This window comes from Sorex araneus, chromosome 3 (assembly GCF_027595985.1).
Source record: "Sorex araneus isolate mSorAra2 chromosome 3, mSorAra2.pri, whole genome shotgun sequence".
NCBI classification, from domain to species: Eukaryota; Metazoa; Chordata; class Mammalia; order Eulipotyphla; family Soricidae; genus Sorex; species Sorex araneus.
The window spans coordinates 196,036,387-196,063,031 of NC_073304.1; the positions used below are offsets into that span (position 1 = coordinate 196,036,387).

General features: G+C 58.0%; 1 protein-coding gene across 1 annotated transcript; it reads right to left on the reverse strand.

Annotated features, from left to right (window-relative positions):
* Positions 1–158: 158 nt before the first annotated feature.
* On the reverse strand, positions 159–26,190 carry LOC129403512 (kinase suppressor of Ras 1-like). Its single transcript, XM_055132221.1, has 11 exons — positions 26,130–26,190; positions 25,524–25,607; positions 23,506–23,567; positions 18,482–18,825; positions 17,438–17,820; positions 14,266–14,362; positions 11,241–11,374; positions 10,608–10,739; positions 10,031–10,166; positions 5,473–5,606; positions 159–2,553 (listed from the first exon to the last, which is right to left on the reverse strand). The coding sequence occupies exons 1-11, from the start codon at positions 26,165–26,167 to the stop codon at positions 2,475–2,477; spliced, it is 1,623 nt and encodes a 540-aa protein (XP_054988196.1). The 5' UTR covers positions 26,168–26,190; the 3' UTR covers positions 159–2,474.
* Between the last annotated feature and the right edge of the window lie 455 nt (positions 26,191–26,645).

Below are 26,645 nucleotides of genomic sequence, written 5' to 3' on the forward strand. Positions count from 1 at the left end.
AATGCAGTTGATAGAAAATATAAAAACTTTTACTGTACAAATTTTACATCACATTCAGGACAGCAAGTGTGCGCCGTGCGGCTGCGAAAGACGCTGTGTTTGCCCACATGCCAGCCCCCCCCATACCACCCCCTTCACATGGGGGCTCTCCTGGCCCCCCAACCCCATAGAGAACACCATTGTGAGCTCAGAAAACACCATGAGGGGGCTGGGGGGACCCCTTTGACCCGGTGGTGCCCCCGCAGGCCACTCGGCTCTCCACTGGCTAGAAACTCATTAGGACCCAAGTCTGAGTTGGATGGAAGCTTGGGGCCGGGGCTCTGGGGGCTGAAGGCGCTGAGGGCACACCTAGGGCTCTGAGGCTGGGAACTGTGCGGAGGGGGGGGTCTCCCCGACCATCACCAAGGAGCCCTTTCAGCCTGCGTCTCCCACCCTCAACAAGGGTGAGCGGCAGGCGTTGAATTCACAGTATGTGCCGGCCTCGAGTGCTGCCGCGGGCGTGTGAAGGACCAGCTTGTCCCCGCGCCTTTATTCACAGTCACTTGAGCAGCAGAGAGGGCGCTGAGCAGAGCAAGGCGCTTCAGGTGACTTTCAGTCTGGGGGTGGGGGTCACACCTGCAGGTGCCTGGAGGACCAGGTGGCACAAGGTTCCTGCAGGCCCCTCACGTGTTGTAGGCCCGAGTCTGCCAGGCCCCAAACGCTACCTTCTGAGCTTCTGTGTGTGTGTGTGTGTGTGTGTGTGTGTGTGTGTGTGTGTGTGTTGGGGGGGGCTCCCTGGCACCCAGGGCCTCTCACACACATGCCGGTGTGCTCTGCCTCCTCCCAATGAAAATAACAGCAGGCCGGGGCCCAGTGGGCTGCAGGAGTCGACCTGGGCCCAGAGAGGACCGGGGTCCCGGCACCAGGGCTCCATGGCGGGCTCCTGGCAGATCTCAGGCGCGGGAGGTGTTGTTCCTGAGGGGCTGTGACTGCTCGGTCCCTGGGTCCCCAACATGTGCACAAGGCACAGAGTCGAGCGGCTTGTAAAATGCTAAACCTGCATCACGGCCTGGGGCTGAGGGGCTGCTGGGAGGAACCTCCGGCCCTGGGCTCCCCCCGCAGGCTGTGGTTTTGGAGGTGGGGGCCTGTATGTGTGTCCGGGCAGGGGTGGGAGTAGACAGCCCACCGTGACCTCTCGAATCCTGGAGCTGACTGCACCAAGGTGGTGGACAGATGGCACGTCTCTGTGGTGATGGGAGGTCACGGAGGGCTGGCGGGGAGAAGGGAATGGGCCCATCTCAGCTGGGAGTCTCGAGACCCTGGGACGCCTGCTCAGACGCCCACGGTCTGTGTTCTAGACTGTTCTGACATGACTCCAGGGAGCTTCTGGATGTACCTGTCCCCCAGGGCAGCTCGGAGCAGAGCGGGCTGAGTCCGCCTTCACCTCCTGTCACTCCTGGCACCCTCCCTGGTTCTGGGGCCTTCTTGCCTCTATGTCTCTCTTCTGGTGTGGGGATGGGCCCCGGGCCTCCCACGGGCTGCGAGGCGCTCTGGGGCCGAGAATGCTTTTCCAGGGGACAGAAGCTTCTCGCCCACAAAATACCCCAAACCAGCCTCTCCTGCTGGTTCCAACAGATATTAAAGAGGCCCAGCTTGGTGCTTGGCTATGCTCTGAAGGTCTGTGGGTTTGCAGGGCCAGCAGATGAGAAGGCCGAGGCCCCTTCAGACCCTCGGCTCAGCTCAAGGCTCTGGGTGAATGACTCCCTGTGGTCAACATGGGCAGGGCCCCCTGAATGTGGGTGGTGGGGGGATGGGGGCCTTGCTGTCCACCAAACCTTCCAGGGAGAGAGCTGGGCCACGGTTCTGGGGGCACATGCCAGGACTCGTTTGTGTCTCTGGTGCTTTTCTGAGGCTACAGGAAACGTCTCTCCCTGCAGCGGCCCGGCCCTGCCCCCTGCATCAGTCCCCATGTTACTGGTTCTGTCTCAACCTTTCCTGCAGGTATGAGCGGGGTGGGGTGGAGTTCTTGGGGAACTCCTCACCCCCAATCCAGCTGGGTTCCGGGAGCAGGGCACCCCAGCCCTGATGGAGGAAGGGACAAATCATGGGAAGGACCAAGGGAGAATCTGGGGAAGGTGCCCCAGTGACGGGGCATTGGAGCAGAGGCAGTCGGACCCCATGGGTGTCCATGTGACTCTAAGACAAAACACCATCAGGAGGTTTTCTTTCCTTCCTCAGGGCCCAGCGTGGGCCCCTCCATGCCCCCCGGGCCCAGCACGCTCGCCTGCTGGGACACTCATGTAAACGCTGGCGCAGGCCTCACTCCTGGCACGCAGGTATGGCACCGCTGGGCCGGGGGTGTGGCTCCACATCCACTGAGGAGTCGGAGAGGGTGGTGCAGAGGGTGGTGCCCCGCAGTCATCTCGGTAGGTGTCTGGGTGTCTTACAAATACGTTTAAAGGGGAAAGGAGCCGGGAGAGGCACTGCCCGGCTGGCTACATCTTTGGGTTGGTGGACTCCAGGATGCCTAGGCCAAACCTTTCAAAGCGGGGCGCCACCTTGCTGCTGCTCATGCTGCAAAGAGGAACAGAAACAACAAGAGTTACACGCCTGCCGGGTGCCCTCTGCGGCTGGGCGGCATTCGCTAGGAAGCAGGGCTGCCCGCTGAAGCGCAGAGGACCCGGACCCCAACAAGCGAGGAAGGCTGCCCAGTCAAGCAGTCTCGGCTCAGCCCAGCATCCGGACCCCCTGGAACTACTCTGGCCTTCTGGGGGAGCTGTGCGCCTCCCGCTGCCTGGACCCAGGCTGGCTCTGTGTAGCTGGGGGGGGGGGCAGGGGGCGGGTGGCGGGGACCTGGGCCCCAGCATGGGGTGGGAGTGCCAGTCTCCTTTGGGAAATGTTCCCCAGATGGCAGGAAGCCTAGGGCTGGGGAAATCATCTGAGAAGTGGGCTGATGTTCAGGACAACCAGAGCCTGCTTCCAGAAGTTTGGGCGTTGGGCCTGGGGTGGCCAGAGCCTCCACCGGCTGCTCCATTGGCTGGGGACTGTTGGGAGCCATTGGGGTCAGGCTTGCTCTGGCTGCCTGGGTCAGGAGAGTCAGCAGGCGCCTTCGAGTGGCAGAAGAGGTGGAAGCTGGGCTCCCATTGGTGAAGCTGGAGAGAGGCCGTCCTCTGGGGGTGGATGGCGGGGGCCCAGTCCACGGCCCCACAAAGCTGGCTTCTTTCAGGGCCACAGGATGCACTGTGCCTGGCAGGAGGGGCTGGCTCCAGGTGGCTGTGAAATCATTCCACTCCTCGCTGGACAAGACGAGGGTGGGCTCCCGGCCACGCCAAACCCCTCCCCTGTCCTGCAGACGCCAAGGCCAGAGGCCACCGTGCTCAGGTCAGCGGGATGCGTCTCACGAAGGGTTAGTAAGGAGTCAGTCAGGAACACACGTCAGAACACCCCGCAGAAGCCGAGCCCACACAAGGTCAGTCCCGCCAGGGTGGTGATCCCAGCTCTGCCTGGGGAGGGGTCAGTGACTCAGGCACACGCAGGCCGGGCGCGGGAAAGGGTCAGTGGTATAAACAAAGCAAGAGAAGGAGTCTCAGGGGAGAGGGCTGGAGCGACAGTGCCCGGCGCCCCGGGTAGTGCCCGCGTCTCAGCGTGCGTCTGAGCAGAAGTGGCCACGCTGGGTGGTTGATTAGGAGGAAGGAAGCCCCTGGACATGCAAGGCAGCCAGGCTACAACCTAGGGAGAGAAGAGAGGGGCCGTGTTAGAGCCGCCACCCCTGCCTCGGACAAACAAAGGGACGTCCTGCAGCATCCGGACCCCCAGGAGTCCAGCGCAGACAGCCTGAGCCCAGCAGCCCAGAGACAGTGGCGGAAGGTCCTGCAGAGCCAGCCAACAGGCCTGCTGCCCCTCAGCCCCCGGCCAGCCCCAGTCCCACCAGCTCCGGCCATGATCTGGGTTCGGGGCTGGCTGTTCTCCGGTCCAGAGTACGGTCAGAGGCCGGGTCCAGGGCTGAGAGTGAGAAAGACAGGCCCGCCTGTCCCTGGCTGGTGGTCCCTTCAGCTGCGAGAAGGTCCCTTTGGTCCATAGGGATGAACACACACACACACACACACACACACACACACACACACACACATGGGAAGGGGAAGCAAGGGGAGTGCGGGAGCGGGCAGAGCGCGGGGGTGGAACCAGGACACACTATTCTTCCAGAATGGGGCGGGTGTTCTTAAAGTCGGGGTGACCGGGACGTCCTTTCCCGTATAGCGGCTCCGCCAGCGACTGGGAGTGGCCGCGACGTTTCACCCCAAGGGGCTGAGCGTGGCAGAGGTGTCCCCAGGTGCAGGCGTCAGGGCCCAGTGTGGGCAGGTGGAAGGGCAGGCGAGAGACAGGACAGACACCCGCCACCCCCAACCCCGGAAACACAGACGCAACAGACAGATGGGAAAGAAGAGAGAAAACGAGAATTAGAGGTGCGTGCATGGAAGAAATGACACTTGGCTGCCGCCTCCCCCACGCTGCCTGTGGTCTCGCCCTGAGTTTCCCACCTGCGACTGAGGGGACGGGGCAGCGCAGTCCTTAGGGACTCCCGAGTCATCTGCATGCTGGTGCTCATCTAGCACCTCCCTTTTCTGGGTGAGAAAACTAGAGCCCGGCTGGGGAATGAAGCTGCCGGGGGCCTGGAAACCAGCACTTTGGACTTTGTGTCAGGCCGGGAGAAGCGAGGGGCTCCTGCAGAAAACCCTCTGTACAAGGCTGTACTATTTCTCTAGGCCCTAATTTCTAGAAGCATTATGTTATTTTTCGTTTTGTTTTTGGGCCACACCTGAGGGGTGCTTGGGCTCTCCTCCAGGCCGAGTGCTCAGGGGCTGTTCCCACTGTTGCTCAGGGGCCCACGTGAGGCTGGGTTTGAACTGGGGCCTCCCCCGTGCAGAGCAGCCCCACAGCCCTCCGTGCCCTCTCCTGGTCCGGGAGGGCTACGTCGGAGTGGCCTGGCAGCAAAGGAAATGGGGGCCAGACAGAAAGTAGGCGGCGAGGGTCCACAGCCCCGAGGAGACCAGCCTTGTAGAGCAGGGACAGGGGACATGTTGGAACAGACGCGAGGTGTGCTCTGAGCAGCCAAGCACCCCGGGACCCTGGCAGGGGCTCCCCACGGGGTGCTGTTTGGGGGCAAGGAAGCTCCATCTCGCGTCTGTGCCACTGTCAGCAATTGGGGGGGGGGGACTCTGGCTTCCTGCTCAGTGCCCCTCCCCCGCACCAGCCCCACACCAGGCAGACGCTTCTGGGCCGGGCATGGCAGGTGAGACAGAGGCTTTCGGGGAGCAGACAGAGATGCTGCCGTGTCCCTTGCGATGATTGAGAAGTCCCAGCCTCGCTCGGGGGCAGCGGGGAGCAGCAGTCCCCGAGACCAGTGCATTAAGCAGCTGAGGTGCTGGGGACACACAGCCCGCGGTGTCCTTTGAAGGGCCCAGCCAGCAGGTCTGGCTATCGAACGGGACTTACTCAGCGGATTTCCAGAAGTGGCCCGGGTGGGACAGTCGCCGGTTCAGCTTGGGCAGCTTCTCCAGCATGTCCATGAGCATGGTGAAGCTGGGCCTCTCCTGCAGCTCGAATGCCCAGCAGGCGGACAGGATCTCCTGCAAGGGAGCTGGTGTCAGTGGTGGGCCGCCAGCGGGGAAGGACAGGGTCCCAGTGATGCCGGCAAGCACGGCCCCCACCCCCTGCCGGGCTCTCCTGCTTCTCCTCCGACATTTCACAATTGGTGGAGAAATGACACATTTTCACAAGCATCGCAGGGATACTTTATTCTGTTTGGGGGAGAGTACACCTGCGGTGCTCAGGGGCTACTCCCGGTGACCCCTGGGGGACCCCGTGCTGCTGGGGATTGCAAAGCACAGGATCCAGCCTTTAGGACTACATGCAAAGCACAGACCCCTGCCCTTAGGACCATCTCCCTGGCCTGATGCCACGGCCTTAGATCTCATTTGCATTTTATCAGAATGCAAATAAGAAACAGGAAGATCCAGTAGAGAAGAAACCATGCAATGGATCCAGGACTTAATGAGAAAGAAGCAAAAAACCGTCACAGGACGACATCCCTGTAGGACTGAAATTTAATCCATTGCAGTGTAGGAAGGAAATAAAAATTTAAAAAAATTAAAGAGAGGGAGGGGGCAGATTTCTTTGGATGAGGGGAGGGAAACGAATTGCCACAGGTCTCAGCAATAAGGGTAAGGGGATGGGAACACAGGGGCCAGGTCAGACTGAGGAGCAGGGTGGCTGGGCACACTCAGACACCTCCTACGGGGAGTCAGAGCCAGCAGGGAAAGCTGGAGGGATGGGTTGCGGGACCAGCTTTATCTCCGCTCTTTCTCCCAGAGGAAGTATCCCTTGAGATGAACCAGTGCTAGAGGCCTCTGCCCCCTTTGTTCTGCAGCACAGCAACCTTTGATAGAGAACAGTTTGCTCAGCTTAGATTAGCATAGATAGGCAAAGGTCTCTAGAATGCCTTCTTTGATCTGCTGAGGCTGGTATCACTGTCACTATCATCCCCTTGCTCAACCATTTGCTCAAGCGGGCACCAGTAACGTCTCCATTATGAGACTTGTTACTGTTTTTGGCATGTCAAATACTCCACGGGTAGCTTGACAGGCTCTGCTGTGCAGGCGAGATACTCTCGGTAGCTTGCCGGGTTCTCCAAGAGGGGCGGAGGAATCGAACCCGGGTCATTCACGAGCAAGGCAAACGCCCTACACACTGTGCTATGGCTCCAGACCATTTTCCTTATATAAATTATGTTAATATGTTCCCATAAAATTAGCATAAGATATAAATTCATATTCAATGTCAATGAGCATTCTATATCCTGTCAGGAACAGTTTCTCGTAAAAGTCTTAATAGGCACATTATTACCAGTATACTGTCAAAATCAGCTTATAATTTCTTATTACACAAAACACTGAAAACAATGGAAGGCTTCAAGCAATAACATAAAGATGATTAGAGATGATTTGCCTTGGGAGGACTGGGGCACATGAACAGGCCCAAGATCATAAATTGTTCCTGTAAGCAGGATCTGAAAATGGGTGGTTTCAACTGCACACAACACTAGGATTTCTAAGACAGCAATGAGGTGTGTGTGTGTGTGTGTGTGTGTGTCGGGGAGGTGGGGGGAGAGAGAGGGGGAAACAGAAAAACCATAAAAACCTGTATTCAAGATGATAGAGTGTTTCATAAGGATAATTCAAGGAATAACACACACACACACACACACACACGTTACAACTAGTGAATGCTTTAAGCAAAGTTGCAGAGCACAGAACCAAGTGCGATAATTAGTTGTGTTTCTGTATACTATGTAACATAAGCAATCCAAAGAATAAATTTTACAAGTGAAGTAAGTCATATACTGAAAACAACACATAGCAGAAATTTAAAATGTAAATAAATCGAAAGACATTTTGTGTTCATGCATTAGAAGGTTAAACATGTTAAAATGTATATAATATATATAGTAACCAACAGATTAAATGTTACTAAAAATCCTGATGATGTTTTTTGTCTTTATGGGGGGGAGGGGGGAAGCCATACCCTGCTGTGCTCAGGGCTTACTCTTGGCTCTGCACGCAGGTATTACTCTTGGCAGGTCTCGGGGTGGGGGTGGGAGTGGGGGTCTGGGGATTGAACAAGGCAAGTGGGCAAGTGCCTTAACCATTTTCTGTCTCTCCAGCATCCGAAGGTCCTTTTGTATATAGAAATATTTCACCCTAACATGCGCATGCATTCCACAGGTACTGGAAATAGCCAAGCCAATTGAGAGAAAGTAGAAAGGGCTGATGATTTTTTTGAGATCCCTGACTTGGGGCTGGTCCCTGGCAGTAAGGGCCAGAGAGAGTAACAGCACAGAGGGTGAGGCACACATGCCCTGCATGCTGCCAACCCAAATTCAGTCCCTGACACTGGGAGAGGGCCCCCCCCCCCCCGCTCCACCAGGAATGATTCCTGGGTACAGAGCCAGGAGAAAGCCAGTGTAGACTCCCAAAACATGAAAGATAAATAAAATGAAGTAAAATTCCTTACTATGAGGGAGGAAGAAAGAAAGGGGTCGGAGAGACATTACACACACCCCTGCACGTGTCCGACCTGGATTCAACCCTCAGCATCCCATATGGGCCCCCAAGCCCACCAGGAGTGATTCCTGAGTGCACAGCCAGGAGCAACCCCTGAATATAGACACGTGTTCTCCCCCCCAAAAAAAAAATACCTAAAAAAAAAAACAGGGACAAAGGGAAGGAAGGAGGGAGGGAGGAAGGGAGGGAGGGAGGGAAAGAGGGAGAGAGGGAGGGAAAGAGGAGGCAGGCAGGCAGGAAGGAAGAAAGCAAGCAGGCTAAGGTGCTTCTATCAATAATATAAAAAGGCAATTACGAAGTACAGAGGGAAAAAACCTGCACATGAAGGCCAAGGTACAAATGTGAAGCCCAGAAAACAGGTGCAGAGGAGGAAAATGCAGGGGTAAAGAGATGAACTACAGGAAGGAAATGGAATTCTAGTCGGTAGCACCGCAGCAGCAGAAACAATGCACCGAGGCCAGAATCCCACAGGACACCCCAGGATCAGTCCCAGCCGTCAGGCACGGGGAAGCCGGAAGCAAGGCGACAGGAACAGAAGTACAGATAGCCTGAGCATCGAGGCTCGGCTGGAAGGAGGAGCGGGCATCTGGGGAGCCCTGCGGGCTGCGGCAGGCTGCTCCCCTGAGGAACCAGGCCCTTGGCCAGCCTCCCCGGAGCAGTCACTCAGGGTGGCCATCTCAGCAGAGCCTCACCCCAATAACTAACCTGAAAGGTGACACTCAGAGGCCACACCCCTCTTTTCACAATGATGCAACCTTTTTTTTTCCCTTTTGTTACTGACCAATAGCACCTTCCAACAGACAAGAACCAAACCAAAAACCGAAACAAAACCAAATAAGCAAAAGGCAAGAGGGCAGAGCCCGCCGGGCCCACTTTCCCTCCGCCCCTGCCTGGCCCCGCGCTGTCCCTCAGCCACTGTGGAAAGGCCGCCAGGGCTGGAGACGGTGAGAAAACACCCCTGAGTTCAGAATTCCAGCTGGGTGCTAGAATTACCTGCGGAGCTCTCCAGAACAACGGAAACAGGAGGCCTGGGGTGGGCTACCTGGGTGAAGGGGTCCAAAGGAACCAAGTCCCAGGTATGAAACACATGAGGGGGTAGTGCTGCCACCAGGGGCCCCTGAGGCTGAGCATGGCCAAGAGGTGTGTCTGTCCTCTTTTCATTTATTTACTTCATTTATTTTTGTTTGTTTGGGGGCCACAGGGATGCCCAGGGCGTACTTCACTCAATCCCGGCACAATGTATACTCCCCTGCCTCTCTGAGCACCACCGGGGGTGAGACCCTGAGCACTGCCACACTGGACGGGTGTATGTGGGAGGCACCGAGTAACAGATAGGTCAGCAATTGCCTTAGGAGTTGGGATTCTGCAAAAAGAACTTGCTGTGGAAACTTCAACTTTTTTCCAAGCATTCCAGAAACTCACGATGGAGAAGGCCTGACCCTGCTGTGTATTCGCTGTGAACTGTCGTTTGTTTCTTCCAGTATTTTTTTTTTCAGATTTTTTTCCCCCTGAGACTTGCATGCATACCACATTCCCACCTCCCACCCTCCACCAGGAAGCTGCCCCCTTCCACCACCGCCTCAGAGTCCCCACCACCCGCCTTCCTCCCTCAAAGACGCTTCTGCAGGTCTGGAGCAATAGTACAGCGGGTAGGGCGTTTGCCTTGCACGCAGCCAACCCAGGTTCGATTCCCAGCACCGCCAGGAGTAATTCCTGAATGCAGAGCCAGGAGGAACCCCTGTGCATCGCCGGGTGTGACCCGAAAAGAAAAAAAAAAAAAAGATGCTTCTGCAAAATCAAGAATGTGAACCTCGGGTGGGTGGGAAGGGACACGGGTCCTGCAGCGGCCACCGCCAGTTCCCTCTCCCATGCCCTGCTCAGGTGAGTGACTGAGGGCAGGCACCCCCCTCCCACACCGCGGGGCTACTCACGGTGACTTCCTTCCCCAGGCTGACAGAGGCCAGCACGCGCTTCATTCCCTCGCCGCTTCCAATCTGCCAGATCAAGGCCTCAGCCAGCTGGATCTTGAAGGGCCAGTCTCTCGCCTGCAGCTCATACCAAACGGTCCTGCAGGGAACGTGCGTGGGCATCATCTCCCGAGTCCTGGACCGCTCTGCCCAGCTCAAGCCAGCCTGAGAAGCCAGGATCCCTCCTCCCGCCCTCAGGGGCACATGCCTGGGTGACAAATCCAGGGCCACCCTGGGGCTGTGAACAGAGTTTTGAGGCAACTCTGACCTGGGCCTGAGGCTGTGGAAGCCCTTAGCCACATGGCCCGGGGGTTGGGGGGGTCAGGGGTGCTGATGTGAGACTCCAGGGTTGTCTGAGTAACAAATGCCTCCTGGACCAGAGAGATAGGACAGCAGGTACCGTGTCTGCCTGGCAGGCGGCCAAGCCGGGTTCAATCCCTGGCATCCCATGTGACCCCTCAAGCACCACCAGGAGTGATTCCTGAGCATCGCTGGGGGTTGCCCTCCATGCCCCCCCCCACACACCGCTAAATAAGATTACCCGAATGCATAGACATCAGCGGCTCTGGAGAAGGGCAGCTGGTCCTCGTCCTTCCCGGGCGTCATCTCCCGCACGATCTCGGGGGCCAGGTAGCACAGCCAGTCATGGGACAGCTTCAGCTGGTTCTCTCGCCTGCAGCAAGCAGCCAGAATGAGTCTTCTCGCAGCCGAGGCCCGCTGGCACCTCCGGGACACGCACGTGGGCCCGGCCAGGTCACGGTGCACAGGCAATGTCAGGGGGCAGGAGACCAGATCCTGGAGCTGCACTGGGGGGAGCCCAAGTCTCCGGCCTCAGAGAACAGGGTCCAGTGGCCCCACGCGGGAAACCGGTCGGGGGCAGGGGGCGGGTGTGGGCAGAGGGGGCTCTGCTTCCTGGGTCCTCCCGACACTGGGGGAGCAGCCTTACTCCCTCCTACCCCTTGCCTGGTTTGGGGAGACAAAACCCAACAAACATTCTTTCTCTCCTGGGGGGAGTGAGCCCTGGTCCCCCTGGCCTGTCAGAGAGCAGAGGACGCTCCTGAACCGAGTGCAAGGAGGAACCCAAAGGGCTGGGCCCAGTGGACCTGGCGGGGTGATAGGTCTGCAGGAGTCCCCGGCCCTGGCAACCCGGTGCTGCCCTCCAGGGCCGACTCACTGGCCCTCGAGGACCACCCCCGACATCCCGAACAGCCCGAAGTCCGTGATGACCACTTTGCCGTTGTCGCAGAAGACGTTCTTGGACTTGAGGTCCTTGTGCACGATGCCCTTGGCGTGCAGGTAGCCCATGCCCTGCCAGGAATGCGCATGTCAGTGGGAGCAGGAGCGGGAGGCCAGACCTCTGCACCCTCCCCAGCCTTGGTTTCCATCTGAGGGAGCCACGCCTCAGAGAGGGCAGCCAGGGTCAGCATGGACCTGACCAAACCAAGTCTGCTCTTTTCATCTTAAACCTAGGGCAGGGGTGAGGCTGTGGCAGAGGCAGGGGCTGTGTGGGGCCAGCACCCCAGGCACCCCAGAGAAACTGAGTGATGGCAGGGGAGGGGTGTGTCTCTCTATAAGGCTTTGCACAGCAGTGCAAAGATGGAGGAGGATGGGGGTTGCCACTGAGGGGGTCCCCAAGTTTGAGTGTCCCCAGCCCCATCTCCCAGACCACAACTGAAGTACAGGGTCAGGGTCCACCTCAACAATTAAAGACAAAGACTTGTTCTTGGCTGTACAAGGACTAGAAGGTAAACTGAGGACTAGTCCTGAACCCTGTCTGCAAACAGGTGCAGAAGGCCAGTGTAGAGAGATGAGTTGTGAGGTTCCAGGCTGGAACACAAATCCTCCTCCCTCCCGCTTGCTGGCACCTTTTTAACAACAGAGTAATATTCCACTTAGCAGATACCACAACTCTTCTGCCCATTCACTGGCCAATGGACAGTTGGAAGATTCAACGTCTTAGCTGTTGTGAATAATGCAGCTATGAAAATGGGGGGGTATATATACTTTGGTTTTGTTGGGGGCAAACCCAGTGGTGCTCAGGAGTCTGTGGTTCTGGGGATGAAACATGCAAAGCCTGCACTTCAGTCCTCTGGGCCAGTCCTGGGCGCCATCTTTCCTCATTAGTATTTTTCATCATGTTCTTTGGAGAAACGCCGAGGAGTGGTACTCTGGGTCACAGAGTAGTTCCATCTCCACGTGTTTTAATTTTCTCTTTCCTTTTGTTGTGGCTGTGAGGATAACCAGATGCTCGCATACATGTGCTCTGGGGGTCGCACTCACTTGGCTGTGATGCCCGTCACACTGTGGGGTAATACTCACCAGGGGTTGCTGTGGTGTGAGCATGTGCTTACAGTCTTGGATGTATGCCAGGAGTCGTAGTCAGCAGAGCCCAGAGCCCTGCCTTGTGTGTGTGTGTGGGTGTGTATGCGCATGTGCAGTACCAATGACAGAATTCATGGCCTCATGTTTGCAAGGCAGCAGCTGCTTTTAGACTCCAGTCCCCTCCACCTGTTCATTTTTTGGTGGGGAGTTGGGGTGGGGCATACCCAGCTGTGCTCAGAAATTATTCCTGGCAGTGCTCAGGGATCATATGAGATGCCAGGGATATAACCCTTGTTGGCTACATGCAAGGCAAGTGCCCTCCCCACTCTACTAGGGCTTGGGCCCCCAAATGTTAGATTTTAAGGCATCTCCATTGTTCTCCACGGAGGCTGCACTCACTGACATTCTAACCAACACACCAGGGTACCTTTCTCCACACACCCTCCTAAAACCTAATTTTTAATTTTTGGACATCCTCAAAGGCGTAAAGTGACAACTCATTGTGGCTGTGATTTTAATGGCCCTGATCATCAGTGATGATGAGCATTTGTCATGAGTCTGAGTGCCATGTGTGTATCATCTTTGGAGAAATACCTATTTTTTTTTATTATTATTATTCTGGTGGGAGATGAGTAAGCCCAACAATACCCAGGACTTACTCCTGGATCCGTGCTCAGGGGTCTAGAAATGGCGCCAAGGATGCAACATGGGCTGACCACAGGCAAGACAAGCATCTGAACCCTGTACTATCTCTCTGGATTGTGTCCACTATTTTGTGTCCATTACATCCGGTGAGCTGCTCTGGGCAGTGCTGGAGGACCGTGCAGAGACAGGCATCAAGCCCGCTGCTCCTGCAGGCAAACCACGCACTCGGCCACTGCCTCCTCTCACTGCTCCTCGCCCATTCCAGATGAGCCCACTATTATTTTTGCCTGCTGGCCAATCTAATTTGGATATTAACCTCTTACTGGACCTAGGACGTGCCACTATCTATTCCCAGTCAGCTGCGTGTGCGCACACACATGTGGGGAATAAACCCAGGCGCTCACACATGTAAGCATGCATTCTACCACCGAGCTACGTGCCAACCCCCAGTCAGTTGTTTTTGGTGCTGGTTTCTTTCAGGGCACAAAAGCTTTTAGCCTGAGAGGAATCCATTTGCTTCTTCCGGCTTTGTTTCCCTTGCACTGGCATCAGCACCGCTCCCCGCCCCTCCTTGGCTAAGAAGGAGCTCACGCCTGCTTTCTTCCTCAGGTCTTGCTTTGGGTTGGGTCTCATATTCAGGTCTTTCTGGATTCTGATGGCCATTTTCTTTTTCTTTTTTTTTATTTTTTGCTTTTTGGGTAACACCCGGCAATGCTCAGGGGTTACTCCTGGCTCATGCACTCAGGAATTACTCCTGGTGGAGCTCGGTGCTCGGTGGACCATGTGGGATGCTGGGAATCAAACCCGGGTCAGCCTCGTGCAAGGCAAACACCCTACCCGCTGTGCTATAGCTCCAGCCCCTGATGGTCATTTTTTAAATGGAAAACTTGAGGGAGAAAAGTCTGGATGGTTCCAGGGCACTCGACTCTGACTCTCCCTCAGGGTCTGAGCCCCACTCTCCAGGAGGGTTGCTACACTGCTTTCCCCGCTTCACCGGGGAGAAAGCCACGGCTCAGACAGGCTAAACGACCTGCCCAAAGTCACAGAGCCAGAGAGACCGGGACTCAGTCCTGACCCTCAGTCCTTACAGCTCACCGACACAGCTCTGGCCACGGACCCAGCACTGCTCACTCCAGCCATCATGGTGTGGGACAGACCGAGGGATGGGGGAGACAGTGCAGCACCCTCCCCCCACCCCAATACGGGCGGGCAGAGCCAGGACCCCCCTTTACCTTGATGATCTCCTGGGCGATCTGCCGGGTCTTGTTGATGTCCAGAGACGTCTTGGGGTCCCTCACAAATGAGTGCAAAGTCCGCCCCTTGCAGAAGCTGTTGAGAGTGTTAGGGTCAGACAGGTTGGGGCCAAGCAGCTGGAGCCTGCCTGGTGGCTCCCGGGAAAAGCTGGGGCGGGGGTACTGTGCTCGAAGCCTCCGAGGGCCTCTGGCCCCTGATGCGTGCACTTGGAGATCCTAAAGGCTCCCGCAGTGACGGCCTCACTGTGCAGCTTTCTCATCATGGGAGAGTTTCTTCCTTTGTTGCTGTTTTATTTATTTTGGGGCCACACCCAGCTCTGCTCTGGACCTACTCCTGGCTGTTTAGGGATCACTCCTGGCAGGGCTCAGAAGACTACATGGGGTGCCAGGGATCGAACCCAGGCTGACCGCGTGCAAGGCAAGCATCTTCCCCGTGGTACTACAGTTCAGGCCCGGCACAAGGATTTTATCCAATACCAGAGTGACAAGGCAGCTCTCAGGGGCTTGAGATTTGGGGTCTCCCTTGCTCAAAGCCCAGAGACGGAAAGAACCAGAAAGAATCTGTGGTTCATTCTACTCCCGGAAGGAGTGGACTCGGCCACGTGGAGGAAACAGCTTGTCCGAGGAATGTTTCCGAGGAGCTATGTTGGCGCTTCCGCAGGAGGGGCCTGGCATTGGGGTCCCTCTGCTGCTTTTCGGGCCCTCACCCCTCCTCAAACATGGGAAACGTGGGCGTGAGGGACGCCTGCTGGGCGCCTTTATGCATTCTCTGCTGGCACACGCAGCTCTGTCTCTCTCCGACTTTCCTCGTTAAGTAATAAACACTTCCTGAGACTTTCCTGAGAATTCTTGCGCTGGTGGATGGTTATTGTCCCCCAGCTTGCGGGAGACGCTGAGAAGTTACACATTGTCCCCACACCCATAGCTGACACGGGGAGGTGATGCAGAATGCCATTCCCCAGACATCAGTCAGTACTGTCCTGTCATCCTTCCTTGGGGTCAGGGGCAGAGGTCCTGTCACCTGCCCCTGAAGCAGGATGGGGCTCTGACCCCCTTGCTGGTTCCTCAGAGAGTGGTGGGTGTGTGTGTGGGGGGGGGAAGCAGATCCACCTGCCCACCTGCTCTCTGGGACAGACTCCGGTCTCCTACGGAAGGCGGGGTGCGAGGTGAGGAGGGGCTGGAGGAACAGGGCTGGGGCCAAGCGGGAGTCAGAGCTGTCAGGCTCCTCATACCTCACGTGGTGATGTGGTGGCTCACTGGGTTCCCTGGGTGTCGAGCGACCTGCTACCCCACACTGTGCGGGTGGTCGCTGTTTCTCCCAGACAGACAGAAATGAATCTTTTGGAGAGGGTGGGGGGGGCACAACTAGCAATGATTGGGGTTACTCCTGGCCTTGCCTTTAGGGATCACTCCTGGCAGTGCTCAGGGAACAATTTGGGGTTGAACCCGGGTCAGCTGTGTGCAAGGCGGATGCCTTATCCACTAGACGATCTCTCCAGCCCCAGAAATGAATCTGCTCCAGGGACCAGCGGCCAGAGGCCCGTGCGGGCGCCCAGGCTAGCGGCACTGCATGGCTTCGAGCTGGCTCCTGAAAGCTCTGTGGTGCCAACCTCTCGCCCACCACCTCATGCCACACTTCCCAGTCTTAATTGCGTACACCCAGCCCCTCAGTTGACACTGTGGTCAGAAGTGTCATTTCCATTTCATGGTCTCTGGACAAAAGACTCCCGGACCGGGGGTGGGGGGAGGGAGCGGGGCGAAAACGGCTTGCCAGGGAGGAGCAGTGGACACTGCATCCTGGCGCTCGCTGACCTTCCCTGGCGTGGAGGACGGTCACCATGAAGCAGCCAGGGGCGGCTAGGGACGGGGCCACATGCCTGCTTTCAGTCACGCCAATGTTGGCAGCTTGAACCTCCCACGGGGGAGCACTGACACCCCAGAACCTGGCAGATGTACCAGCCAGGGCTTCTCCTGCCACCATCAAGAGCTGGTGGTTACGGTGCCCGCCAGCACGTCAGGAGTCCAGCACTGCACAGGGTTGAAAGCAGGGCTGGGGTGCAGCTCAGCCGGGGAGTGTGAGCCACTGGGCATGGTCCCCAGCATCACAGAAAACACAGAGAATAGGGAAGACCTCAGCCCAGAGGTCTCCCTGCTGCTCCAGCCAAGCAACAAGGTATGCACCACCGCAAACTGCCCTGCGTGTCTTCACAGACGATTATACGGGCTAGAACATAAAGGGACGGGAGAGACAGTGCAGCGGGAAAGGCACCTGCCTTGCACCTGGCCAACCTGGTTTCCATCTCTGGCACCCCAGGTGGAGTGATCCCTGAACCAGGAATTAGCCCTGCGCACTGCTGGGTGGGTGTGTCCCCCAACAAAACACAACAGAAAGGAACATACTAGTAAATGCAAACTTCTTTATTAATTTCGCTTCTCTTTAGTTTGGGGCCGCACCTAGCAGTGCTCAGGGCTTACTCCTAGCAGGGCTCGGGAGACCATCTGGGGTGCCAGGAGCAAACCTAGCCTGGCCACCTGCAGACAAGTGCCCTGTACACTGTTGCATCTCTCCAGCCATTCACTAACTTCCCCCTCGCTGGGTAAATGACTGGGGACTCATGGCCTCACGCTGGCCCCATGCACGGCCCAAGCGACAGAGTTCTTATTGCAGGCCCCAAACGTCTTTAATAAGAAAGCAATGAGATGAACTGCCGAGGGTGGTATCTGCCTTCCAGGACAGATGCCCAGCTGGGTAGGAGAGGTGGGTTTTCATACATTTTTTTTTTTTTGCTTTTTGGGTTACACCCAGCAATGCTCAGGGGTTACTCCTGGTTCTACCCTCTGAAATTACTCCTGGTGGTGGTCATAAGGGGTGCCAGAGACCCCAACCCAGGTTGGCTCCTTACAAGGCAAATGCCCTCCCTGCTATACTATCGCTCTGGCCGCAGGTTTTCACTTTATTATTATTATTATTATTATTATTTTTATTATTGTTATCTTTCTGGAACATTTGACTGTTCCTGTTTCATTCAGTGGGACTCTATGTGGGGACAACAGGACACTTCTGGCTTTCTCCTTGGCACTCTCTGGTGACAACGGCCACACCCGTGGGGGCCTCCCCGCCCATGGCAGGCAGGTGAGGGGCGAGGGTTACCTGGTGATGATGGCCAGGTGCGGGGGGTTCATGCAGGCGCCCATGAAGAGCACCACGTTCTCGTGCCGTGTCTGTCGGTAGTTCATCACCTCCTTCTTGAACAGCTTCAGGTGGTCCTGGTTGTGGCCGTCCATCTCCAGCACGCAGATGGCCACCTCACCGTGCCAGCGGCCACGGTGCACCCGGCCCCAGCGGCCCTGCCCGATGGGCTCGCCCAGCTCCACCTGCTCAAAGGGGATGTCCCACTCCTGCAGGTACACGCTGGTCTGGCTGGCCTTGCGGGAGATGGGGCCGCGCCAGGCTCGCCGGGAGCTGGGCAGGTCGTCCACCTCGTCCTCGTCATCCTCAGCCTCCGACTTGCCCGTCTCGGGCTCCTCGTCAGGCTGCAAGGAGAGGTGGGAAGGTCCCATGACCAACATGTCCAGCAGCGCTCAGGGATCGGGCGCTGGGGACCAGACAGGTCTGGATGGGGCGAAGAGCATCTGGGCTCCGAGATGGGGAGGCAAGAGGGGGCAGAGGGAGGCATGAGTCAGCTGTGCCCCAGGCTCTGCTCCCTTAGCCCTACAGCCCTCCCCCCCCCCAAGTGCCCTGAGCGTCATCAAATCTCGGGAAGAACGTGGCATCCCTTGGCATGAAGAATTCAGCGGCATTCACCCCCAAACGTGCCAGTACTTTCTAAAGCTCTCTGCACTGCGCAGGGCCAGGAGCAGGAGACACATTTGGTTCAAGGGCCAAGTCCAGGTGCTTGGCCTGGGCTGGGCCCAGAATCTTCAAGAAGCTACAGATCAAAGTCTGGCCTCATTTCAGAGGGACCGAGCGAGCAAGGGAACAAGCATCTCTGGGTCTCAGGCAGACCAAATGCTGACTTGACTTCTGACAGCAAAGCCCAAGGCAGGCGGTTCTGCCACCTGTCCATATGCCCAGAGCCACTGCAGTGGGCATGGGTGGGGGGCTAGTTTCGGGGTGTGGCACCCCCACCCCGCCTGCACGAGACTGGGGAGGGCAGAGAGGACAGGGACCCTGCCCACCATCGTGCCCCCTCACCTCAACATCCTGGTCCTCCAACACGTCGGCCTGCATCTGGCTGTCGGGCCTGTGAGTGAAACACAACTGGTCAGGGCGACCCCCGGGGCAGGCAAGGGGCTCCCTGGGTAAATCTAACAAAGGGCCCAAACACTCGCTTTGATTCACTTGGTCCTGGGAGAGGCAGCAGGGAAGCAGACAGCCGACAGACGGCGGGGGCCGGACCTGCTGGTCCCTCTCGAGCCCTGGCTTGGACACTGAGGTCCTTTCGGACTGACACTCGAGAGAGGGTCCAAGCATGTACACAGGCACACACTCCAGCAGCCTGGTGTCTGGGAACTGGCTTGTGCAATTTTCCGTCTTTAATTTGTTTGTTTATTTTGGCCGTATCTGGCAATGCTCAGGGTTACCCCTGGCTCTCAGGAATCACTCAGGAATCACTCCTGGTGGTGCTTGGGGACCAGATGGGGTGCCAGGGATCGAACCCAGGTCAGCTGAATACAAGGCCAGTTCCCTACCCACTGTGCTATCTCTCTAACCCCTGTCTCAATTTTTTAAAATAGGGCCCAGGGGCCATGAGCTGCCCTCTGCAGTATTCTAGCCAGTGAGCCTGATGGGTCAGTGTTGGGGCCTGGCGGGGTACCCAGACAATCAGTGCTCAGGGGGCTCACAGAGTTATACCCATTGATGTTTGGGGGACCACGTGGTGCTGTTTGGGGAACCACGAGGCTTCACAGGGGCACCGTGAAGTGCTGGGGTCAGCAGAATGCAAGAGACTGCAAGAGGGAAACCACTGTGCCGTCTCTCCAGCCCATCACGCAATTTCTTGTTTTCTTGTTTATTGTTTTGTGTTTGATTTTTAGGGGTGTGTGTGTTTCGGAGCCACAGCTGACAGTGCTCAGGGGTTACTCCTGGCTCTGTGATCCTCCCAGGATCACTAAGCCCAGTCACGTGCAAGGCAAGCACCTCACCCCTATCCTACTTCTGTGGCCATTTTTTATTTTTGGTGTGTTTGTATTGGGGGGGCGTCTCACCATTATAAATTTCTTTTTTTTTTCTTTTTGCTTTTTGGGTCACACCCAGCGATGCTCAAGGGTTACTCCTGGCTTTGCACTCAGGAATTACTTCTGGCAGTGCTTGGGGGACCATATGGGATGCTGGGGATCGAACCCGGGTCGGCCACGTGCAAGGCAAACGCCCTACCCGCTGTGCTATCGCTCCTGCCCCATTATAAATTTCTTAACCTCCGAGCTGGCTGACCCAACTCCACCAGCTGAGAGAATCGTGGCCCAGCGCTCAGCAGGTCTGACGTGGGGGAAGGGCTGGCGCTGGGAGATGCTTTCAGCAGCTTCCCGAACCCCACGTGCACTCGGTCCACCCTTCCAGCCTCTCCACCCTCCTCCCAAGGGTAGGAGCAAATGAGCCCTCCTGCGGCCCCGGGACCAGAGACTGAGTCAGCCCAGCGGGGAGAGAGACAGAGATGCCGTGGGCTGGGCATGGGGCAGGGCAGAAGCGTGGAGGGGCGGGTGCCTACCGGGTGCCGTCCGCCACTGCGTCAGGGCACGGGGCCGCCGGTGGGAAGGCAGAAATGTCTGGAGGAAACAAAAAAAGCAAACGTGAAGCTTGAGACCCCCTTCCTGCTTCCTCTGCAAGGTCCCGTGTGGGGGGCACCCCGTCTACGCAGGTGGCACGACCCCTCCAGCCGCCTCACAGAGTGACACCCGGGCCGGCCGAGGAGCGTGTCCCTGAAACCCGCCGTGCCTGTGGCCTCGGGCAGCAGCTCTGCTCCAGAAGGAGGGCGAGCGCGGTTACTGTCTCTTCTCTGCAGGCACCCCCCCACCCCCGGCTGTGGCAAGCTTCCTAGCACGAACTGGTCCTTCTGGCCCTTGTTCTGGCTGTCTCTGGGTGTTAGTCTCGTACCATGGAGGGGGACATAGAAAGTCTCTTCCCTGCCGTCCGTGTGAGCTTGTGGTTAAGCCACTGGCCGGAACCTCCTTCCTTCCCAGCACCCCACAGCCCCTCAGAGCAGCACATGTCTCTGGACCCCAGGGCCTGGCGTCCCCGTGGAGGATTCTGGAGGCCCCACTGCCTTGGCTTCTGGGTTTGGGTGTGTGGGAGAGACGCCAGGGAGAGGTGGAAATTCAGCCTGTGCACTGGGCAGCCGGGGCTGGCTGACCTCTGAGTCTGTGGCTTCCTGGTTTTCACTGCAGGCCCCACATCTGGGGAAGCCGGAAGCTGGGGGGACCGTGTGCTGCAGGCTGCTGGCCTTCCGGTTCCCTCTGATCCTAACTGCATGCAGCGGGGCAGGGCCCCTGGTGGACCCCTTTCTCTCTCTCTTCCTTCCTGTTTCCAGAAAAGGGCGGCCTGGGCTGGAAGGGGCTCTCAGAGGCTTGTTGCTCTCTCCCCGGGGTCAAAGGGCCCCCCTGCAGCCATGGAACTGCCCCGTCCCGGGGCCTACTCCAAGGCCAGGCGGCTGGGGGCCCCCACAGTGCCTCACCTCACAGGCCAGGCCTCCTGAGAAGGGAAATGCACACAGGCACCCACATCCCGGGCCAACTTCTCGGGGAATCCCACAGGCCCTGGAGCCCTGAGCTCAAGTCTCTCCGGAAACCATGACTACCAAGGAGAGCAGACAATTCTCCAGCATTGCTTCAAGGCCTCCACAAGAGATATGGAGAGATGTGTGTGCATGTGCATGCACGTGTCTGTGTGTGTGTGTGTGTGTGTGTGACAGAGAGAGAGAAAGAGACAGAGACAGACAGAGATAGAAAGACACTCAGGGAGAAACAGCATCCCGGGGAAGGACCCATATACTTGCTTAAAAATTAAGGGCATATTTTGAACTGTGCTCCAAAATATATCCAGATTTGGTATAATAAACACTTTTTTTTCTCCCCTCCCTTCTGTCTTATCTTCAGAAAAGGATGAAACCTTCTGGAAGAGAGGTCCTCTGCTGCTCTGGGGTAATCTCCGATACCTTCCTAGAGCCTGTAATCAGGAAGCTCTTGAAGGGAACCACAACAAAAATGGGAACAAGGGGCTGGACCTATAGTACAGAGGGGGGGGGGTCTGACCTGGGTGACCTGGGTCTGATCCTTGGCATCTCATGCGGTTCCCTGAGCACTGCCAGGAGCCAGCCCTGAGCATCACCGGGCATGGGACCTTCCTAAAACCAGAGGCAGCTTCAAAGTCTTGGTGGGGCAGGCTCAGGCCCTGGCCACCACCAGCCCCCAAAACTCAGGCACAGCAACGTGTAGGAACACAGAGGCCTCCTCTGTGGGAGTCAAACAGGGCTACGGAAACCGAGACAACCAAAATACTGAGACATCAAGATAAGTTCCTTCAACCCAGGGAAAACCCTGTTAGCTCTGTAGTCTTGGTTTAAAACATGCAGCACTTAAGAACTGAACGTTATAGATTATACCGATGCCTTCAGTTAGAGCTAAGCACTAATCATAAAAATTCTGCAGGAGAAGGCGTATGGTCAGATTCAAAGGCTGGCACACAGTAAGGGTGCATGAAATTTCTGTGGCGAGAATCAACGTCTAAACTGAGCTGCCAAGTCTTTTCCTTTAAATTTTCTGCACCCAGGAGGCACTTCCAGTGAGAGCCAGCAGATGGCGCCGCGTGGTAAGGCTTGGAAAGCGGAGCGGGAGCCCTTTCCCTGTCACGCGGCCTGGAAGGTAGACAGGTGCTCAGAAGGCATCAAACCTCCTGCCGAGCGACTGCCTGCAGCCTCAGGCCAGAGCTCCCCTCCCACCAAGACACCAGCCCTGCCAGGGGCCCGCCTCCAAGTCAGTCCTCCATAACCGGCAGGTGAGAGAGGTGGGCTGGACGGAGGGGTCAGGACAAGGGGCAGTGGGCGGGCCATGCAGAGGACTCACCTGGGAAGATAAACTGCTGTCTATGATGAATGAAGGAGGCAGCTTTGAACAGAAGAGGAGGCGAGTCACACACACAGAATGCAAGCGTGGGCTTGGAGACGAGGGCTGGCCCCGGGGCTGGGGCCTCCTCGCCGGCCCCCACGGGCCTGGCCTGGGTGGCAGTGACCCACACAGGAAGGAGAAAATGAACTGGGCGGGACAAGTACTGGGGCCCATCCCGGCCCCCTCCCTGGCCTGGCGGGAAAACACGGGAGAGACCAAGGGCGGCTCTGAAGGCGTGGATGCAGCACTGCGGGGGGCAGACGGGGGCCCCTTCTCCTGCACTCACCCCCAGCGGTGCAAAGGCTGCAGTGCCCTGCCCTCACCAATCACCATGAGACAAAAAAAATCCTCTCTTCGAGGAGCCGCCAAGGCCTTGCTCACCTGTGTGAGGCCTGGGGTTGCCCCCGGCATCACATGGGCTCCAGAGCACTGTAGTAAGGAGCACCCCTGAGCACAGAGTGGGAAAGCCACTGAGCACTGCAGGATGTAGCCCAACCTCCCTGGGGCTCTGGCTGCTCTGAGGTGGGGCCCTGGAGCCGGCTGAGCCTCCCCAAGGCAGGACCAACAGCCCGTCCCAGGTCATCTTCAGAGACGTTTCTTTGTGTCCGGAGAGAACAGATTTATATTCAGAGACAAACAGAAACATGTGGCCAGTGCAAGGGGCCATGGTGGTCAGGGTGAACCTGGCCCTGGGCTCTAGGGCAGAGGCCATCGCCTGCGGGGAACACTCTGGACAGGGAACAGCAGACCCCCACCTGGGGACATCAGGGAGCACCGAGGGACTGGGGCTGATTCGGCAAACAGAAGTTTTTCCTACGGCTGTTGCCTTCCATGCAGGCCCTGACTTTGAGAGAGAGGAAAAAAAAAGAAGCCCAAGCTGGGAGGAGCTGCAAAAGGGCCAGTTTCCAAGGCTAAGGGAAGAGCAGGGGAGAAGGGGTTAATGTGCCGGGCACTCTGGAGGGCGGGCGAGCAGTGCCAGGACACAGGATGGCAGGAAACGCCCGGCCATGCGCGTTCATGGCAAGGGCAGGCCAAGAGAAGATTCTCACAGAACCCCCGTCTCAGATCACCCCCAAAAGTGGTCCCGGAACTCTCACGAGGCAAGGGCCGGAGACTCACGTGGCAGGAAGGAGATTCGGCAGGCGGGGGCTTCTTTTGTACACCTGTTGTGACATTTCAACCTGGGAGGGAAGACGGGGTCTGTGACAGCTGTCACGCCAAGGCGACGCCTGCTTGCCTGCCTCCACTCCCCCAACTTTTCGTGTGTGTGTGTGTGAGTGTGTGTGTGTGTGTGTGTGTGTGTGTGTGTGTGTGTGTGTGTGTGTGTAATATGGGGTCACACCTGGCGGTACTCGGGACTTACCCCTGGCCCTGTGCTCAGGCATCACTACCGGCAGGGCTCTGGAGGACCATATGGGGTTGCCCAGGACTGGACCCCGGTTGCCACATGCGAGGCCAGAACCTGAACCCCCGAACTGTCTCTGCTGTCTCACACCTCTGACCGGGTCCACGAGCCAAGGCCGTGTCTCACACACAGGACCACAGTGGCCAGCGGGCCAGCAGCCGCCCTCCCCCGCACAGGTCTACACAGTACCTCCTAGCCCTCTCGGTGATTGGCCCTCAGTGTCCCCACTTGGATCGTGGGTTGCACCGAGCTCTCCTCCCGGAGAGACGATTCTCCACCCAGGCAGACGCCGAGGCAGAGGCCAAGTTCCCAGAGACAAGTTTAAGGGGGATGTTTGTGACCACAGGCTGGGCGGGGAGTAAAAAAGTCTCTCCATTGCACTGCAGCGCGGCGGGAGGTGGAGGCACGATGGGGAGGCGGGTATCCGCCACGGGGCTCCCACTGACCAGAAGGCCTCCCGGCCTCCCCTGGACAAGCCCAGAAAGCACAGCCCGGGCTCACCGTGCTCTCCAGAGAAGGTTCCGGCACTCCTAGGAGTCAGGAGACACCAGGAAACAACTTCCACCTAAGCGACACCAGAGGCCCCAACTGACCGCAGAGACCTCACTGACCGCAGAGACCTCACTGACCGCAGAGACCCTCACTGACCACAGAGCCCCTCACTGACCACAGAGCCCCCCACTGACCACAGAGCCTCTCACTGACTGCAGAGACCCTCACTGACCACAGAGCCCCTCACTGACCAGAGAGCCCCTCACTGACCGCAGAGCCCCTCACTGACCGCAGAGCCCCTCACTGACCACGGAGCCCCTCACTGACCGCAGAGTCCCCCACTGACCACAGAGCCCCTCACTGACTGTAGAGCCCCTCACTGACAGCAGAGCCCCCACGGACCGCAGAGCCCCCCACTGACCACAGAGCCCCTCACTGACTGCAGAGCCCCTCACTGACCGCAGAGCCCCTCACTGACCACAGAGCCTCTTCTGGACAGACCTGCCGGGGCCCACATGCTGCCAATGCCACGGAGCGGAAGTGCTGGTGCGGCGGGTCGGGCACCTGCATGCAGCCAGGTCTGCTCCCGGCATCCCACGTGGTCCTCTGAGCCGGCCAAGACTGATTCTTGAGCACAGAGCCAGGAGTAAGCCCTGAGCACTGCAGGTATGGTACCCAAACAAACAAATAAATGCTTCTAGTGGTTTGGTGCCTGCCAGTTCAGGTTCTTAAATCAACCCTGACAAATACTGGAACGGCCTCTCTGGGCATAAAAATAACAATGACTGGGCCCAGAACACAGACTTGAGGCGCACCCTCGGAGAGCACTGTTCCAGACACGTCCTCTCCCGCCCGGAAGAGAGACCTGAGCTCTGCTCTGTATCTAGGCGCTCCCCTCCTCAGAACATGTCTCTCCTGGCCACCAGCGGTGAGTGTGTGTGTGTGCGCGTGTGCGTGTGAACACAGGTGAAACTGCAGAACACCTGAGTTCGCCTCCCATCCCCCTCTGCCTTTACCCAAGATATTCTCCAGGTCTCGGATTTACTTCCTCCCTTGGCCACCCTGGCAAACTTCTATTCATCCTTCAAAGCCCCCCCCCTCGACAAGCCCCTCTGGGAGTGCAGCCTGGCCTGATGCCTCCTTAACCCCCCTAGAGAGGCCGGTCCCTCCTGGCAGGCTGAATGGGGCTGTGGCCCTCAGGCCCGGAGTGCCCGGGGCCCCGAGGGTGATCTGGAATCACCTGCAGTACTTGCACTTCACTCCGAACATCATGCTCTTCTGGCACACGTGGCAGACCTGGGACAGCCAGGACTTGGTGGAGAACCTGCAGGAGAAAGAAAGCAGATCCCATGGGCCGGGAGACCTGGGCCTGGACGGCTGACCCCACCCAGTCCCCACCCTCTCGGGGCACCCAGCGGCCCAGCCTCCTGGCAGCCTCCCTCCTGCGTGCGGAGCCAAGGGTCCTCATTGCCAAGAGCCCCACGTTATGTGGGCACGGGTGCCAGTTCTCTGGCAGGCCATTTGGCAAGAGGGATGACAAATGTGTCAGCCCTCTCACCCAAGAATTTCAGCTCAGAACCTATGCACTGGGCACTCCCACGGGGTCAAACCTCATGCAGGTCAGGTTACCCCCTGCGGGATGTTGGGGCAGTGGAAGGTGACACAGACAACTGAGAGGTGGGGGGCACCCCACACCAGGGCTTTGGATGGGGCCTGGGTATCTGGAGGCCCCCAGAGCGCTGAGGTGAGCCCTGGTTTCTCCTGCGTCCCTGCCCTCGGCAGTTAGAGGCGGAAACGGCTGCGGGTGGCCCAGCCCCGGACCCTCCCGCCCACCACGCTGTCCTACCTGTGCGTGACCGACAGTCCGATGTCCCTTCGTACCATCTGCGGGGATCCCTGTGGGAGGTCTGCAGGGAAGAGGCGGGTGAGGTGGGCTGGGGCACCCTGCAGGGCCCCTGGGATCACAGACCATGGGGTGGGGGCAGAGAAGCACAGCCCTGACCCGGCATCACGGCAACAGCAATGGCCGAGCTGCATCCAGGATGACTCTGGCCATGGGAAGGCCGTGTGCAGGGCGGGGTGAGACCCCAGCTCCTGGCCGAGGATGAGGCGGGGTGGAGCGAGACTCCCCCACAGCACCTCGCCTTCACGCTCCCCTGGATGCACCGACAGCCCCACTCCCAGCTGAATTCTGGGGACTGCACCCCGTGGCAGCAGCTGCTGGCTCTGCGTGGGGGTCAGAGGTGGGGTGGCCGGGAGGCACAAGGACCTCCTGAAAATCAGGGGCTGTGACAGCCGCACTGGGTGGGAAGCACGAGGCCAGGGTGAGGGCTCACAGCGCCCCCACGTGGCCTGGCCTTTG